Here is an 18,332-nt window from a genome sequence, read left to right as displayed (position 1 = left end):
TCCCTCTCACCAAAACATAGCTTTTTAAGTTTAGCTAGTAGATACTATTGAACTAGAGTGACTTACTCATATACTTCAGAGGAGGAAAAGATTATGCTTTTTTTTTTAATGAGGGATATATATGTTATTCAATCAGTATTCTGTTATTAAAAGTCGACTAACTGGTAGGCAACATACATCATTACACAAATAAGATCCATTTCTCCCTCCTTTTGTTCCTAATACATGTATGCATATGGGTGGAAAAGCAGATTGAATAACTCAAAGAATATTAAAATGGCTTGAGGACAATCATTCCCCCCAAATTTTTAAAATAATGGACTCCTTTCAAAACCCTTCAAAAACTATAGAAGCTCTGTGGGAGAAGAGGAACAATACAAATATTCATATACATACAAAGTTGGTGCCCTTGCAAACCAAGAAATTCTGTTTTACAGAGTACAGTTTCATTAGAGAAGAAAAATTCTGTCCAGCTTTTTGGAAAGTATTTATGCACAACAATGACTTTCTTATGAGAGTGAGCATTTTCTCAAAGAATTTTCTAGTTTTCCCCTCTAATCTGTGTTATGGTAGGCTCTTCTCTAATTATATACAATGTTAGTTATGAAAGAGTAGACTTCCTTTAAATTATTATAAGCAAGAAGACTGAAGGCAAATCAGATTTTCATTTTTATTCTCAAAGGAGAATATTAGATGAGATTAGACAAAATGAATTGGATATGAATTTAAAAAGGCAAACCACATGTGCCAGGAGTTGAAATGAATTATCTCATTTAGTCCTCAGATATGAGGCAGATATTACTGTCCCCACATTTCAGATCCTACAAAACCGACAGCGGACATTTATTCTTGTCTCAAAAATATGGTCTGAAGTTTTCCAGATGAAGTCAGATAGAAGGATATATTCCAGCATTTCAAAAGGAAGAGCCACGCAGTCTAGCATATATAAAGACAAACAAGATGGTGAGGTGGGGGAAAATGTGTGTTTGGGAGTCTAGGGTTCAGTACAGCCAAAGTACAGAGTGAGCAGTGGGGAGTGGGAGCAGATCCCGATAAGTAGTAACAGAGCTAAGATAGGGGAGCTCCAGTCATGGAGGACAATGCTAAAAATAGGTAGGTAGATAGATAGATAGATAGATAGATAGGCAGATAGATAGATATCCAACAGGAAATGGGGAATGACTAAAGAATTTTAGACTAAACAGTGACATGGAGTATTTTAGTTTACAAACATCATTACATCTTCAATCAAAACCAGTAAAATCTCCAAAGCACGGTACCGAAGCACTTACTTTAGAAACATATATAAAAGCATTTGCTGGGGGCGCCTGGGTGGCGCAGTCGGTTAAGCGTCCGACTTCAGCCAGGTCACGATCTCGCGGTCCGTGAGTTCGAGCCCCGCATCGGGCTCTGGGCTGATGGCTCAGAGCCTGGAGCCTGCTTCCGATTCTGTGTCTCCCTCTCTCTCTGCCCCTCCCCCGTTCATGCTCTGTCTCTCTCTGTCCCAAAAATAAATAAAAAACGTTGAAAAAAAAATTTAAAATAAATAAATAAATAAATAAAAGCAGTTGCTGGAATATGGAGGAAAAAAATAAAGCTTCTATCAAAGTTATCTATTTTACATTCTTTATCATATCTATCTCTGTGGACATCCTAAAACACATGCTGTGCATGTTCTATAAACTATAATGATACATTTGTGCGTCACACACGCACATACACACACACAAACATAGTGTGTGTACATAATCCACAAATTTCGGTAACATTCTATCTCAAAATAGAGTTGAGTTAGCCAGGTCTAGTAGCAGAAAAATAGGAGGCTACTGCAGTATTTATAACAACAAAAAAAACCTAAACAAAAGTACAAACAATGGAGACTGAAGGCTATTTTGCCAGCCTTCTCGGTGTATAATCCATGAGTCTTGCTTACCAACTCGATAAGAGATGAGAAAGTCAGAAGGGTAAAGCTCAGTGCATGTTGGTACTGGTCACTAAGATTAGGATTGAACAGAAGAAGGTGGATGGTTAGAGAAAAACTCAGTGTTGGCTACAATTAGGTTAAAGCTCTTTGTGGATATCCAAGGGCGACAATAAGTGATTGAATATATACAGTCTTAGGGCTCAAGAGAGGAATGTGGACAAGATGTACCACTGTGCAATTTTTCCACAGATCACCAATGGTACAAAACACGAGAAAAGAAGAAGACAAAAACAGACTTGCATGAGAAAGACAGGAAGAGGAAAAGTTATCAAGAAAGGAAGTTAAGAAGGAAATCTGAGTCAAGTCGTGAAAGACAAAGGAAGAGTCTAATGCCACAGAAAGGCAAGGGGAGTAGAAAGCAAAATGGAGCAGCACAGTTTTATCTTTAAAGAGTTTGTTATTTATTTTGCAAATAAGTTGAATAGCCAGGAATAAAAAAACAGATTTCAACGAATCGAGAATAAAAACATACGAATTCATATTACAAATGCTGTATGACACAGCGCAAAATGAACTTATATAAGCTATGGAATTTCAGAGAAAAAAGAAAGAAAACACTTCCATTGAAAAATGACACTCTAGGGGCACCTGGGTGGCTCAGTCAGTTAAGTGTCCAACTTCGGCTCAGGTCATGATCTCACAGTTCGTAAGTTTGAGCCCTCCATCAGGCTCTGCATGGTGGTGCGGAGCCTGCCTGGGATTGTCTCTCTCTCCCTCTCTCTCTCTCTACCCCTTCCCCACTTGTGCACTCTCTCTCTCAAAATAAAAAAAAAAAAAAAACAAAAACTTAAAAATAAGAAACACAACACTTTAGCTGGATAATAAACAGTAACTAGAAGTGACAAGAAGATATTGCAGATACGGAAAAGAGTTTCTGGAAAAGAGTATCTCCCAAACGTGGCATTACTTTTGAAGCACACTGTGTTGAGATACTCACACTTATTTCATGACTTCAAAAATGTATTATAAAAATTATATATACTTTTGTAAAAAGCAAAAGGAAACAAGCAAACAAAACTAAATAATATATACCACAGAGAACTCTTATCTCTCTGCCCTCTCCCTGAATCCTATGCTCCTCTTAGGGAGGGGTCAGGGATGGTAAAAGGCATTCTGTTGTGCGTGTTACTTTGAAATTTTAAAAGTTAAAAATCTAATGGTTATAATGATCACAAACAGCCACACATGAAAGTAGCCCTGTAAAAACAGATTGCTCTGCGTCTTAAAATGCATTCAGCCCCGCCCCCTCCTCCTTTTTCACATCAGAGTAGACACACTGGATGCTGTCACCACCTCTCACCTGGATTACTCCAGTAAACTCCAAACTGCCTGCATCCCCCCACTCCTCTATTCTGCACCCCACGTGAATGGCAGACAGATCTTCTAAAATACGGATCATCATCCTCTATCACTTCAGTGAGTACATTGGGTTTTTTTGCTTTATTTTTTTTAACTTGTAAAAATAAGGTCTTTGCAATCTAGCATTAACTGGCCTTTCCTGAGGCGAATATGAGAAAAGGACACAAACTATTATTTTGGGAAGTGGTAAAAAAAAAAAAAAAAGGCATAGAGAAAGACCTAAGAGAGATTATAGGATGGCTGCCCATCTTGTCTAGGGCAGCATATCACTAACGGCACCTTGAGGTAAGGAGGATTTCCATTTTATTAATGAGGCAATGGTATCTGAAGAGGTTGTTGAAAGTTTCTAAGGTCACAGAGCTAATCCATAACAGAACTACTATTTAAAGTCACATCTGGCAGGCTCCAAAACCCACACCAAAAAAACACTTCAGGATATTCAATGAAGGAGATACCTGAAGCCATAAAAAGAACATCTCTTTTGAAACTATGTAGGATAAAATTGAATATGAGAGGAAATGCCCTACTAACTGATAAGAGAGCCAAAATAACTGACCAGAGATAGGAAGGGATAAAAAGGCTACATTGAGTGTGACAGAAGCCAAGATAAAAACCTTTGGACCGCTTCAAATATCACGAAGAGGTCCAAGAGAATGGGCTCCGAGAAGAGAAACCTGTTGCAACTTTTATATGTCTTTCAGTATCTGGGAGAAACTCTTTATGTAACATGCTGAGGATGACAGCCAAGCTCAGGGGGAGCTGGACGAGAGATGAAGTGATAAGAAGGAGGAGTAAAAGGAGAGATGTTCTTTATGGAAATTTGGCAATGATGGTGATGAGAAAAAAAAAAAAATACAAAGGGGCAAAAGGGCCAAAATTCCAGTCAAATATTTATGAAGACAGAGGAAACCTATATCATTTATCTGTACACTCTGCATTTCCCACTTGAGACCCGTGAGCATCTTTATGAAAGCTTGTAAAGATGGAAAATGAATGTCTCCAGAATAACAGGAAGAAATGTGTGACAGACAGGATAGCAACTGAGTAAACAAGCATAGCCTACATCCTCAATCTGGGGCACCCAACAATCTCTTCTATGCTGTGCATCCCATTCCTGAGCTCTGTTCAACTACCACCCTCTGATGCTCAAACAGGCTATGTAATGAAGTGCCCTCAAACCACCACCGGGGGACTTCATTACGTAGTCTGGGTTTGATAAACAGACATCTGAAGTGAGAAGAACTCCTTTTGGATGATCTTCCTTGTCATTGTCTCCCATGACTCTTTAACACTGTGGGCCTTCTTACCTGTCACAATGGCTATCCTACGTAGTAGGACGTTTCATTTTGGACTTTCCTGACAAATTTCAATTGAAAGCTCCTTCTGTTCAGTTTTAAATGTATTTAACATTTCTGAGTGTCAGGTTCAATCACTCATTTAGTCAATCAATATTTATTGAAGAACTTCTCTGTGCTGGCCTCTCTGCTAGATCTTGAATAAGCAGTGTTGAGCAAAGAAGAAAAATCAGAGTAATCCCACCTATTCTGTGTCATGTAATTAGTAGGAGACTGCAATAAAATAAGGCTTATGAATGAACTTTGAAAACCGTTAGGAAGATATATGTCATGGTGCAAATTCTTGACCTGTGCTGTCCATTACAAAAGCAATTGATCACATGCAGCTCTCTAAGTTAAATTGATTAAAATTAAAATTAAAAATTAAAATTAAAAATTCAGTCCCTCAATTCACTGGTCATACCTCAATGGCTACATTTGGCTCGTGGCTACCATACAAATAGTACTGATGGAGAACATTTTCACCATCTCAGAAAATCCTATTTATTCATGTAATTATTTATTTACTATTTGATGCAGTGCATGTGCACGTGTAAGTGGGGGAAGGGGCAGAGAGAGAGGGAGAGAGAGAGTCTCAAGCAGATTCCACATTCAGCGTGGAGCTCAACATGGGGCTTAATATCGTTAACTGTGAGATCATAACCGGAGCTGAAATCAAGAGTCCGACACTCAACCAACTGAGCCACCCAGGAGCCCCTAAGAAAATTTTAGTGAAGAGAAATTTCCTAGAAGCTGAAAGTAGAAACACAAGAGCACGCATGATACCAAAGGGAGAAAAACAAAGTGATGCTTTGGTAAAAATATAACAAACCACGTGCTCAAAGAAAAACAGCTGAAGACTCTTGTAAGATTTTGAAACTACTACAAAAGCAAAATGTAGTCAAAATATAGGAATAAGAGGTAACTTTTATCGTGTGCTTAGTATGTCTCAAGAACTAAAACTAATTGCTTCATATCAATATCAGTTTAATCCAAAGAACAATCCTTTGAAGTAACTGCTATTATTCTCACTGTCTCATAGATGAAAAAACCAAGGCACTGATAGGTTAAGCAACTTGCTATAGGTCACAAAGCTTCTTAACAGTAAGACTTTGAGCTAAAACTACACTGAAGAAAAAAGAATGTTTACCACCCAATAACAACATAGACATTAAATCAACCTCATTGAATTATTTATTATATAAAAAAAATCCCTGAGGTATTCACTTTCAAATGTCCCCTGTCTGTAAAAAGAGCTTTCATACTATTCTTCCTTTCTGATCTTGTATTCTAATAAACTTCTTCTTCCTGCTAAAAAAAAAAAAAACAAACAAACAAAAAAAAAAAACCAAAAAACCCTGATGTAATAAGATTTATACATGTGCCTTCAAGCACTCTAGCTTTCACTGACATCACTAAAGTCACAAAACATGTTTTCTAAATCAGTCATTATAATGCTAATTACATAATGGTTTGACTCAATTGTATGTTTCTTTACTAATCTTTATTGAAGTATACTATACTCTTGGATGGGAAAGCACATATTGAGTACCAAGTAAACCAAAATAATGTATCTTGGGTCAATAACGTACTAGGTTTTTGTCTGAAACTCGCCATTAATAATTTCTTATTATTTCTTCATACTTTTTGAAAGCATAAACCATGGACCTCTATTCCATCTCTCATAAATGTTTTAGTTTTCTTATGAACTTGCTGTAAAATGTGCTCTTTTTCCTTGTCTGTGAGAAAACAGTAAAGATTTTTAAAGAGATACATGTTGATAGTCTTATGTCAAAAAAAAAAAAAAAAAGTCACCACTGAGGTTTCTGATTTCTTTAGTGTTCTAAAGATCCAGTTTGAAGATCTAATTTTAAAACTGGCGCAAGAGATCAGATTCAAATGTTTGAATCTGTTTTTACAGGATATCCTTGGCTAACTTTACTCTAAAAAAATTTAACACACTTGGACTGCCTTCCTTTGGCTATGAAATACCTTTCACAGGAATGGGCATTAAGGTAGAGTTAGAGTATATGTGGAAAGGGGGTTGAACAGAGAATGTGTGTGATTCCATTCTAATGCAACATGTTCTTATGTTAATTATGTTTTCTGAAATAAACACTTGGACTCTGCCCCTATACCCAGAAAAAAAATAAGGGCATTCCCAAGGGACTAAACACTGTGCACTTCTGGTTTCTTATTCCCGTTTGTTTTCCTGCTGTATATCATATTCAAGTTGTTCTTTAAGCAGTAGTCACTGGATCTGAGTACCTGAGGTAAGAAACTGCCTTCATGACTGGCCTTATTAATTTTTCCTTTGTTATTGCCAAGAACTGAAGAAGACTAAAACAGATGACCTCTCTCTTTCAACTGAAGGAGGATTGGACACAGTACTTCTGTCACTTTTAACATCACTCTCCTATCTCTGGACCAAAAGATTTTTCAAAAATCTACAAAAAGTAAGTATATGGACTCATGATGACTATCCTATAATGCTTGCTTTGCACTAAAAAGGCAGTAATTTAATCATATCATAAATAAAACAACAGGTTTCTGTATTCACAAAAAGGACAGATTTGATTTCTTCTTTTAATCACAAAAAAATTCTGTGGAATTTGGGGTGAAATTCTATATTTGCAGATAGATATTTGCAGATAGATATTAATTAGATATTCTATATTTGCAGATAGATATTTGCAGATAGATATTAATTAGAAAAAGGAAATAATAGTCAAGTAGTGTTAAGACTCCAAATTTAGAAGTATAGACACTAACTGAAGATTCCAGGGTTCTCCTACTGACTCACGATGCCGAAGCCATATTTGTGATACGTTGTAGACTACAAATCATGTGGTAAAGTGTGTTTGAGTTATGAAGATCAAATTGTTTTTGTTTTTGTTTTTTTTCTGACATTAATTCCATCTGTAACCCTGTTTTTCAGTATCTGGCATTTGACACCTTATCGTTCTCCATCCAAACTTACATGTATAAAATAAGGGCAAAATATTCTAACAAGAGCCCTTCCAACTACCCCTTAATATATATACGGTTTCTGCAACTACGATACGGAACTACAACAATGTGGACCACAGAAATATGAGAACTCGTGTAATGGGGAGGACATTTGGGAAATGTTTATTCTTCTCTGTGTTTGTGTACAGATGACTCACTAATCATCCCCAAGAGTGGCGAGAAGGCCTTGAGTGAGGGAAGGTAAAGAGAGAAGAAGGAGGCCATCAGAAAGTCTGACAGATGAGTCAAGAATATAAAGAAACTCCATATTTAGCTTCTGGAGTTGAAGTAAGATTTTTCCAAAGAAAAGAGACTGGTAAGCAAGGCTGTATGGAGGGAAAGGAAGTTCTAATTCTCTTAGTTCTCATATAACAAATCAACGCCAGGCCTGGAGGCCAGAAAACAGCAGTTTTTTATTTGCATGTTTGGTTTTTATTTGTGTTTTCCTCCTATGAGAGGAAAGGCCTGGCCATCATAAGTCTTAGTCATGAGACTGGAATAGCGAGGAAAAAGCATTTAATCGGAGGAAGGAAAAAGGCAAGTCTGGCCCTTTTGATCTTGCAGTACTTCTGGGACGAGGGAGACAAAGGAGAATGAGGAGACAGTGGTTCTGACTTTTGCCCAGTTCCCTTTAAGGCCACATTTCAGAAGAGAAAGGACATGGTATGAAAACATACCGATCTATGGGGATCTCCAAGCACCCAAGCCTTGTTTCCTGCTTTGTCTTGGGGGCTCTGGAAGAAGAACACCTCAAGGGCTGCTAGCATGTCAGTTTGGTTGCAGTCGAGGAAGCCATGACTCCCCTTGGTTCCTGTGCTACAGGAACAGCAAGATCAGAGTTTCGTGGGAGGCTGTAGAAAGGGCTGCTGAACCAAGCACAAGAGAAGCTGCCGAGGACCACGTGTGCTGCGTAAGTAAGGGTCCTTGCCAAACTCAGGGTGGTCTGCTGTACCCGTGAGGGCAGCCTCTAGTCAAATGGAAGAAAGACCTGCACTGAAAGCCAGCAGGGTAGGCAGCAGCCAGGCAGACAAGGAATATCAGCCCGGTGGGGCCTATGCAGCCAGCCAAAGAAACTCACAGAACAGCTAACATAGAAAACTCCTGCACAGGATCAAACTGTGATGCATTCCACAGTGTAGGAGAGAGAGCTGGGCTGGTCCCCCTGTTTCTTCTTGGTTTTCTCCATGAATTTTTGCACAGCATTAATATGTGCTACAATTTAAATACTCTATCAATGAAAGGAAGGTCAATTTTCATAATTCCTAGTATTTAGAGTAAATTCTTGGCTTCCCATTTACTTAATTCCTATTCAGAATACAAAACTCGAACTTGATTCTAATTATGTGAGTTGCTTTATCAACGTTGCCATAAAGTCACAAAAAGAAGAAGCAGAGAAGTGATGCTCTTAAGTTCGCTGTGAGGTGAGATCTGAGTTGCAACATAAAGTGGGACAGATAACTAGGAAAGATGAAAAATCCATAAAAGCTGGGGCTTTCTTTGAGAATAAAAGTCTGAGTGATTATTGTAATAATTATTTTTACCAACATCCACGCTTCAGATCTCATATCTATGAAAATAATCTCAATGTATATCACTAAAATTTGTATAAGTCTGAGATGACAGGATGTTAGAACATTTCTTCCATAAATTTCAGAGAAAGGGTACTGGTGAATGACAAAAAGATGCCCACAGGAACTCAGGTGATCACAACCCTATAAGAACCACACAGATGCTGCTGCTGACTTTTCATATGTTGCGTTGTCACAGATGAGAGAAGGACCTTGAAGAAGACCAAAAAAAAAAAAAAAAAAAAAAAAAATCTAGCCCGATGAGCTTAATTATACCTCCTTTAAACATAAATAGGGTGGTGCCTACACCATACCTAGCAGTGATTTCCCTAGGACTTCCCACTGGACTCAAAAGCCAAGCCCAGGATCACAGAATGAGGAAGGGCAATGTTGATATGTATCAAATTCCCATACCATCTCCATCTAAATGTGTCATCCAAAATTGGGAATTAAGAAATTAAAAATCCGCCCTAATACCCTAATTTCTTATTTACTAGAAGGCTGTCCAGTGGCATTTTGTTAGTATGAGGACGATGGTGCAGGACATAAGGAAACTCCACTTTTCCCGCTCACTCATCTCACCAAAAGGGGCTTAGACATTGCTTTTATCCCTTTAGCATATGGAGTAGAATCTGATAAAACATGAAAACATGACAACAAAACCTGCCAAAGTGCTGAGACAGAGAAGTGAAGTTAAAATGCAGAGTGTTGACACCACACAGACCTTATTCTTAACACCTAACACACAGCAATCTGTAAAGTACACTCAAGAGAAACAAACTCTTCCACAGGCATTGGCTAAATGACACCCACCATTAAAGACGGCCCTTTGAACAAGAATATACACAAAAGCTTAGGATACTTGGGTTATTCATCAGAGCTCTAAAATAATGAACAAGTATCTCAGCCCAAAAGCAAGGAACAAGTTAATGGGGCATTTAAGTGGTTATAATAATTGTGAAAGATATACAAACAAAACCAATTTGAACTAATGCGTCATTCAAACTTGTCAAAGATTTTTTTTTTTTTCCCAGAGAGTAAGGTACTGGAAAGTAATAAAGGAATATGCTACATATAATTACTTATCTCCAGTAAACTTTATAGTCTCGCTTAGGGAAATGGCTCAAATCATTCCTAAACTAAATCTTTCCATCTTACCCAAATCCCAAGTTCAAGAACTTCCATTAAGAATTTTTCAGCATAGATATTTTTTTTGCTATTCTTTTTTTTTTTTAATATATGAAATTTATTGTCAAACTGGTTTCCATACAACACCCAGGGCTCATCCCAAAAGATGCCTTCTTCAATACCCATCACCCACCCCCCCTCCCTCCCACCCCCCATCAGCCCTCAGTTGGTTCTCAGTTTTTAAGTCTCTTATTCAGCGTAGGTATTTAGACCAGCTGTATCACAGCTGAAAATCAGAATAAACTTTCTGGTACCTAGAAAGAACAAAACCAAGCACTCAGCTCCCCTTGCAGAATTGTGCATTAAAGGAGCATTTAATTTGGCCTGACTGTAGCCCTCACATTTGAATCCACAGTCCCCATAATCTCATCTCAAATGATTTTCACATAGAAAATATTGTTGCTGTCCTACACTTATTTGACCCCATAGTTCCGTTTTTTTCAACATATATCACTAACTTCCACTTCAACTCCCTGAAAGATACCCTGCAGAGGGAAGGATAAAGACAGCCCATAAAGAAAGAGGATTGAGAATAACACACCCGAGTCCTCCACAGGGATGTGAGGAACCCACATGCACACAAAAATTATTTACAAAATACCAAAGTGAACAGCACTGATCCTCATAAATAAAATTCATATGTAAAGTTAACAACTGATGATCCAGTAGGAAAAAGAAAACCATGAGCGACATGAACAAAAGCTACCTTATGGCAAATTATCTTCTTTAAAAATAATAATCGCATTAGAGACAGAAATAATAAAATGAAAGATTACTAAACCTCCAGAAATATTTGAATTCCTTGCACAAAAGCTTCCCACTTACTCACATGAAAGTTTGTAAGTTGTACAGGGAAAGAAAATAAGTACAGGCTTTAAAATGTGTTTAAGCAGGCACACTTGGCTTGTGCAGAGTCAAAATGTACTTGATATTTTACTAAAAATAGAGTCTATTCCTCCTAAGTAAAAGCAGTTCATGCGATTAAAACCAAACACTGAAAACATATTTTGACATTAGGATATATTTTACATTCAGAAAGAACAAATACATTTTAAACACTAACAAAGTTTTTTCTTGGCAATAATTGCTCTTTCATGAGTCAATAATTGATATAATTATTCTGAGTGGGCAAGCATCTAATTTAAGAATCAAGGTCCAACTTATCTGCATTATCTTTGTATTCTAATATAAATTAACTGCTTTCAATTTTGTTTCAGTTGCTCAGATGTAGCTAAATTCTTCCAATTCTCTTTCTCCCTTAATGTCACATCAATAACTAAGTAAAATCCAGCAGCTCTGAATTTTCGATACAGTTTTATCTTTCCATGCTTAACTCCATTAGAAAAAACATACAGAGTTATATTTGTAACACTTTAAACCTGGTCTGGGTAAACAAACTCCTTTCATGGTACCTATTCATGAAGAGATAGAATACCCGCTGTAAGAGATTTTAATATAAGGAAATAAAGTAGTATCCTTTATCTTTCACATCTGAAAGGTCTTTAACTATCACTCTGCTTCCAGGATTATTTCAAGTAATAATTGAACCTTTAACTGCCTTCTTTTTGCCAATAATTATTATAAACACATGGATTGTGAAATATGCAAAACCAACCTAAAAAGGAATTACATAAATATGATTAGTATTTCCATATGAATCCACTGGTAGAAGCTTTGACAAATTACTGACCCTAGATTATATTATAAACTAAACTATGCAGCCGGGTAAAAATGAGTAAAATTTATCATTTAATATATACCTGAAAGAATGGTTGCTATTTGACAGATCTTAATGATTTAGTAATATTATGTTCCATGTTTCATTTAATACGAAAACATGCTAAAAATTAATTTCTCTCACTTTACTTACTTACTTATTTATTTATTTATTTATTTATTTATTTAGGTTGCTTGCAAAGCCCACCACTGTTTCTCTTTGATCGGGGCACAGGTCATGAGAACTTCCAAATACAATAGGTTACAGCACCTACTGACTTTTCTATAGATTCAAGGAAGGACTCTGCCTAGGAAGTTCCTAGAGTCACCAAAATAAGAAATAGTCTTCCCATTATTCAAGTTCTTGCTTCATAGTTTCATTCCCTGGCAACCAGGAGCAACTCCCAAATCATTTCTGACTTGTACATGTTTCCCACCTGGGACAAAGACACTCCTTCACAGCACCATGACAACCACACCAGCGACACAAGCGCTTGGGTTCGTGCAGGAAAATGAAAATCCTGAAAGGAAGCTAGGAGATAAAGGCTTACTATTCCTTGTTTCCCACTGGTAGGAAGTAATTACAGAAATTACTTTAACACAAAGCTTCTGGTGAGTGAATAGTTTGTAATTTGATGGGAGAAGCCTAAGGGCCTAGGGATTAAATTTAAAAAAATATGAAAAGCTGAATGATGTCATACAAGTAGAGGCCCCCTGCCCCCCGCCCCCCCCCCCCCCCCCGAAATAGACTGCCTAAAGCAAACTTCTTATTGACAACAATGTAGACATTCTTAAGAGATGATCAGGGGTATGTTTTGTTTTTCATCTGAGTTTAAACTCAAATGATTGATTTAACAGTAGAGGTGAACTTTATGACCCTTTATTGGTTGATTAACCACGACACTCCCAAGTGAAATTTCAAACCCAGCAAAATATAAAATAATTTTGTCCAAACTAAATGTCCAAAAATGGATGTGATTTCCATCCTCCCAAAGTAGAAATCAAAAAAAGAAGTAAATTCAACTCTTCCCCCAATGATGAAGTAGACAAGTTTTTTGTCATAAACATGCACAGTTTATGTTTGTTGTTTAATGAAAAGGATGGAACTTCTTTGCCAGAAACTGGCAGTACTATGTGTTATAAACACCTGCCAATTCTGCACTGGAAGAGATCATTTATATTGCCAAATGTAAAACTGTTTTACGTCTTAAAACAGTAATTCTAAAGCAGAGTACTGCATCTGTGATTTTACAAGTTCAATGTATTTTCAAACAGTTCTTCACATTTTTTCAGATTTCAAAAACAATACAATTTCCTTATTAAGAGTTGAGGAAAATGGGGTGCCTGGATGGCTCAGTTGGTTAAGCGTCTGACTTCAGCTCGGGTCATGATCTCATGGTCTGTGAGTTCGAGCCCCACGTCAGGCTCTGTGCTGACAGCTCAGAGCCTGGAGCCTGCTTTGGATTTGTGTCTCCCTCTCTCTCTGCACCTCCCCTGCTCATGCTCTGTCTCTCTCTGTCTCAAAAATAAATGAAAACATTAAAAAAAAAATTTAAAAAAAGAGTTGAGGAAAGAAAATCTGTGTGATATATGGAAATGGTTGAGATAATATATTATCTCAACAGGTTCAAAGCTGTGACTTTTATTGGAAACCTAGATAAATGTTCTAAGAGGATAAAGAATAAAAATAGATGTTTACTTTTAGTCAAGTGGAATAGCTTAGGGTTCTTGAGTATGCAGAAGCATATTTTTTGCTTTGTTTTTAGCTTTGTTTTTGTGTTTTAAGGATGAAATATCCTCCTTTCCTATAGTGCTGGTAGCAAACATCTTTCATGGGCTTCTAATCCTGTGCAAGGTGCACCTTCTGATTCTCATTGATATGAAGTTGCGAAAGAGAGAGTGGAAGGCAAGCAGAGACATTCCAAGCATCCACAAGCCAATTCTTGCCCCCTGACTCCAAGCTAACCTCTACCCATCCCTACCTCAACATGTATATAAGGGCATTCATTCACTGACTCTGAGACATGATTATGAAAATACACTGTGCATTTTTTATTCACTCACTATTCCAATGGATCTTCAGACTCAATATATCCAAACATATACACTTGTCATTCTCCATCAAGCCTATTTCTGTTCCTCATTTTAAATATCTGAATTCTGAAAAGAGAATCCTCTAGTCTTTCAGATTAGGATTCTGAGTCATCCTTCTTTACTCTCTCTCCATCCCTGATATATTCTGCATCATATAAATCTGTCAGTTTCACTTCAGTCTCAATCCAATTTGGCTCCTTCTCTCCATCTCACTATTATCACCTAGTTCAGGTTATAACTGGTTTTAATATATAATACTCGCACCAAATTAGAGAACTCAAATAAATGACAGCTCTGAGTTGCCAAGCTGACAAAGCAAGATGTATGGCCAGGCAATTATGGGGATAACCCACAAAACACAGCAAAATATTCATTTACAGGGGCCCTAATGCTGAAACTCTGTTGGGTCAGAAGTGCCTTGTTTATGATAAAAACTCCTCCTGATGACCTATTGTCAGAGAAACTTAAGATCATGCCCCTCAAATGCATTTCTAAGTACATCTTATGTATTTTAATCCCCTTCTTATAACTTATTGAAGAAAGACCTCATGTGTCTCCTAAAATAACCACCTGAATTGATCCAGACAAAGCATTATTTTATATGATACTATAGTTTTCATTTATAAATCAATATGCTTTTTAAACCCAGAATCTGTTAAATTTTACATTTTAGAATGATGGAATAAGGTATAAGAATATATTCTTAATTCCACTTGGAAAGTATGTAGTCCATGAAAAAACTTGGCTCTCAGTCCTTGACCATGAAGTTAAAAGAAGAATTTTAAAGTTATAGTATAGTACTTAAAGTTCTAAATCTGAATCTCTTTTTACCTTAGGAAGACATTTCCATTTCTAAAATACATGGTTACAATTTAAAATTCTCAAAAGGAAGTAAATTGACATCATGAGCAACTCAGTTCAATCAGAACTTCATAAATAAAATAAAAGTTAAGTTCATACTAAGGCTTATCATGGAACATTCTATGTTCTATTTTGGGTCAAGTTTTAAGGCAATTGAGAATTAACAAAGGAACTCCTCTTCCTTTGACCCATGATTGCTGAAAACCTTACCAAAATGTATTTTGTGGCCTATTTCAGCTACAAAGTAATCTTCTATTCAAAACTGAAAAATGAAAAATAAGGTTTTTAGTGTCTGCATTCTTAAAAACAACTCATTATAAAATCTGAGTAAGTTGATGCTGATGCTACTAGAATTGATATTTTAAATGATTTTCTAAACTAAAATTCCCCGTATTGCCTAAATCTAATCTAATTCTTTGAAACTTACATGCCCTGACTACTAAATTATTTTTCCTAATCTAGTATCTAGAAATACAATACGTATTAAACATCATATTTCTCATAACTGTCTTATTTCAATAAAAAAAATCTTCTCTCCTTCTCTGTAAATATTATACTACTGAAAAGTACCAGGAATACTTAAATGGAGCATCTATTTCTTGGTGAAACCACAGGTATGACAGAAAGAGCAACTAGGAGGAAAGTCATAGTGACTTACCTGGCTTCCAGCCCTCTAATACAATTCTAGAACATGTAGGCCATGTTTTTTTAAAATATATTTAACCATTGCCTCACAAAAGATATTAGATATTAACAATTAAACTCTAGAAAAAGTACTGTATTCTCCTACCTACCCTTTGATACAACCAGTCTTCTGATTTAGAATGACATTTTTCAAACATGAAAAATAGAAATAAGAACTAATAGTAATGTATTCACAACATGAAGGCAAGCAATGCCTGTTTAACTTTTAATTAAAACTCCTAACACATACATCTTTGCCCAAAATAATTAATATTAATAGTTAATACCAATAACAACAGCCACAGCTACCATTGACTAACCATCTGTTATTGTTGAGGGCTACATTCAACAATTTTCATATACTATTTCTAATACTTACTATAATTGTGCAACATATTTTAATTCTTCATTCACAGATAAACTGAGGCTCAGAAAGGTTAAATATTAATCTAAGATAATAGAAGAACTTGAAATTTTAGAGGTACTATTAACATCTGTCTAAATGCAGTGTAGTCTCTTCTGATTATATCACAGTGACCTTCTAGGATAGGCACACATTTCATAGTATTGCGTCTATTAATTCAATGCTGTTGCTTCAAATCAGATATTTCTCAATAATTCTTCAGGTCTTGTTAATTTAAAAAAAAAAAAACTTTTAAGTTTATTTATTTATTTTGAGAGAGAGAGAGCAAGCACAAGCTGGGGAAGGCCAAAGAGAGACATTAGGAGAGACAGAATCCCAAGAACGGAGCCCAAGACAGGGCTCAGGACTCACTAACTGTGAGATCATAATCTGAGCTGAAATAAACAGCCAGACACTTAACCAACTGAACCACCCAGGTGCCTCAATTTTTACGTTTATTTTAAACTCTACTATCCCACTAGTATGGCATGTTAACAGAAACTGGTGGTATCTGAAAATCAAACTAGGTAATAAATCTCAAAAGGCAAGATATCATTAATCTAGAATCTAGATTATTAAATTAAGATTATTTATATCCCTGACATTTCCCTAGGGGAAATTTCTATTATCTCTAATTCAGATAGTTGGCCTGGCAAAAATAAATATAGCCCTTCTGAAATTTGGTTAAAAAAAACATAGATTCTCAAATTTCCTTTCTCTTCCAGAAAGGGAACTTGTATACTCAACTTATAAAAACATGTCTTTAATAACAAATTACCTTCAGATTTCATAAAAGCAAACAAACTAGAAAAGCTTCCCATGCCATAATTTCATTGACTTTAGTGGTCCAGCCTATTATGAAACAAAAGTTGACAGAACATTCAACTCATTCTCTCTTCCATATTGTAAAAATATGATTTTGCAAAATAGACCTTAAGGTCAAATTCTTATTTTCTTTTTTCTTATTTTCTTTTTTGTTTGTTTGTTTAAATTCTTTTTAATGTTTATTTATTTTTGAGAGAGAGACAGAGACAGAGCACAAGAGGAGGAGGGGCAGAGACAGAGGGACATGCAGAATCTGAAGCAGGCTCTAGGCTGAGCTGTCAGCACAGAGCCCGACGCAGGGCTCGAACTCATGGACCACAAGATCATGACCTGAGCCGAAGTCAGAAGCTCAACTGACTGAGCCACCCAGGCGCCCCAGCATTCTTATTTGCAAATGTGTCTATGACATATCTATTATTCTCTGTCATGTCAATATATTTCATTTTAAAAGTTTGAAATAGTATTAATAACACACAATTGAGATACTTCTAGAAGGCAAAAATATTTCCAAGTTTTCACAGAAGCTACAGAAAAAAATCATTTTAATGTGAAACTATAAAAGAAGTCATAAATAACTGGTTAGGGACACAATACTGCACTAGAATAAAATAATACCTATAACATACATTCTGCTACATGTTTTAAAAAAGGTGGGCCATATTTCATGATCTACAAACTTCTCTTGCTACTTTCACATTATGCAAGAGCACATGACAGTCACATTCCCTTAATGGATTGGGAGAGTTGTTTTCATCATACCTTAAAATTACAGATAATTATTAAGCCTCGTCAAAGACGCCTACCTCCGTAGTAGCAGTCATGCGACATGTTTACAGGAGCCCGTTCTACTGCTGATCTCTTGTAGACAACATGAATCCTTCCTTTTTCTTCTTCCATCTGCTTACCTCTTTCCAAAGGCTCAATGAAATACTCATCATTATCACTTTTTATCATTCCAGCCTAGAGAAAGCATAAAATGTGTTAATTTTGAAAAGAAGTATCTGCCACCTTTAGCTCACAAGTACCTTTTTAAATGGCAAGAATTTGTGAAAATGAATGCTTTTTCTTTCTACTTTTGGCTAAAAATTTAAAATGGTTAAGTAATTCATAGCAGGCAGAAATTCATATACGACAAGAATAAAATAATTCACATAAGGTATAATAAGAACTTTAGGGTAAGAAAAGAAAATTACACAACATACAAATTTCATCAGACTGCAGAGGAAGTGCATTTATATATTCTACAGGTATTTTATCTCTAAAAGAAATCTTACAGGGGAAATAAACTCAAGAAATGTCTCTTAATA

At 36.2% G+C, this 18,332-nt stretch overlaps 1 protein-coding gene across 7 annotated transcripts in view; it reads right to left on the bottom strand.

Annotated features, from left to right (window-relative positions):
• ADAMTS3 (ADAM metallopeptidase with thrombospondin type 1 motif 3) overlaps positions 1-18,332 on the bottom strand; it is a 259,971-nt gene that overhangs the window by 126,139 nt on the left and 115,500 nt on the right. For all 7 annotated transcript variants that reach the window (XM_042936209.1, XM_042936210.1, XM_042936212.1 and 4 more), the window contains one exon: positions 17,829-17,985. In XM_042936209.1, the coding sequence (XP_042792143.1) occupies positions 17,829-17,985 (157 nt within the window). The remainder of the gene's footprint in view (positions 1-17,828; positions 17,986-18,332) is intronic.

The sequence above is a fragment of the Panthera leo genome, chromosome B1 (assembly GCF_018350215.1).
Source record: "Panthera leo isolate Ple1 chromosome B1, P.leo_Ple1_pat1.1, whole genome shotgun sequence".
Taxonomy (NCBI): Eukaryota; Metazoa; Chordata; class Mammalia; order Carnivora; family Felidae; genus Panthera; species Panthera leo.
Note: the sequence above shows the minus strand (reverse complement) of the source record. Positions and strands in the feature narration are given on the sequence as shown.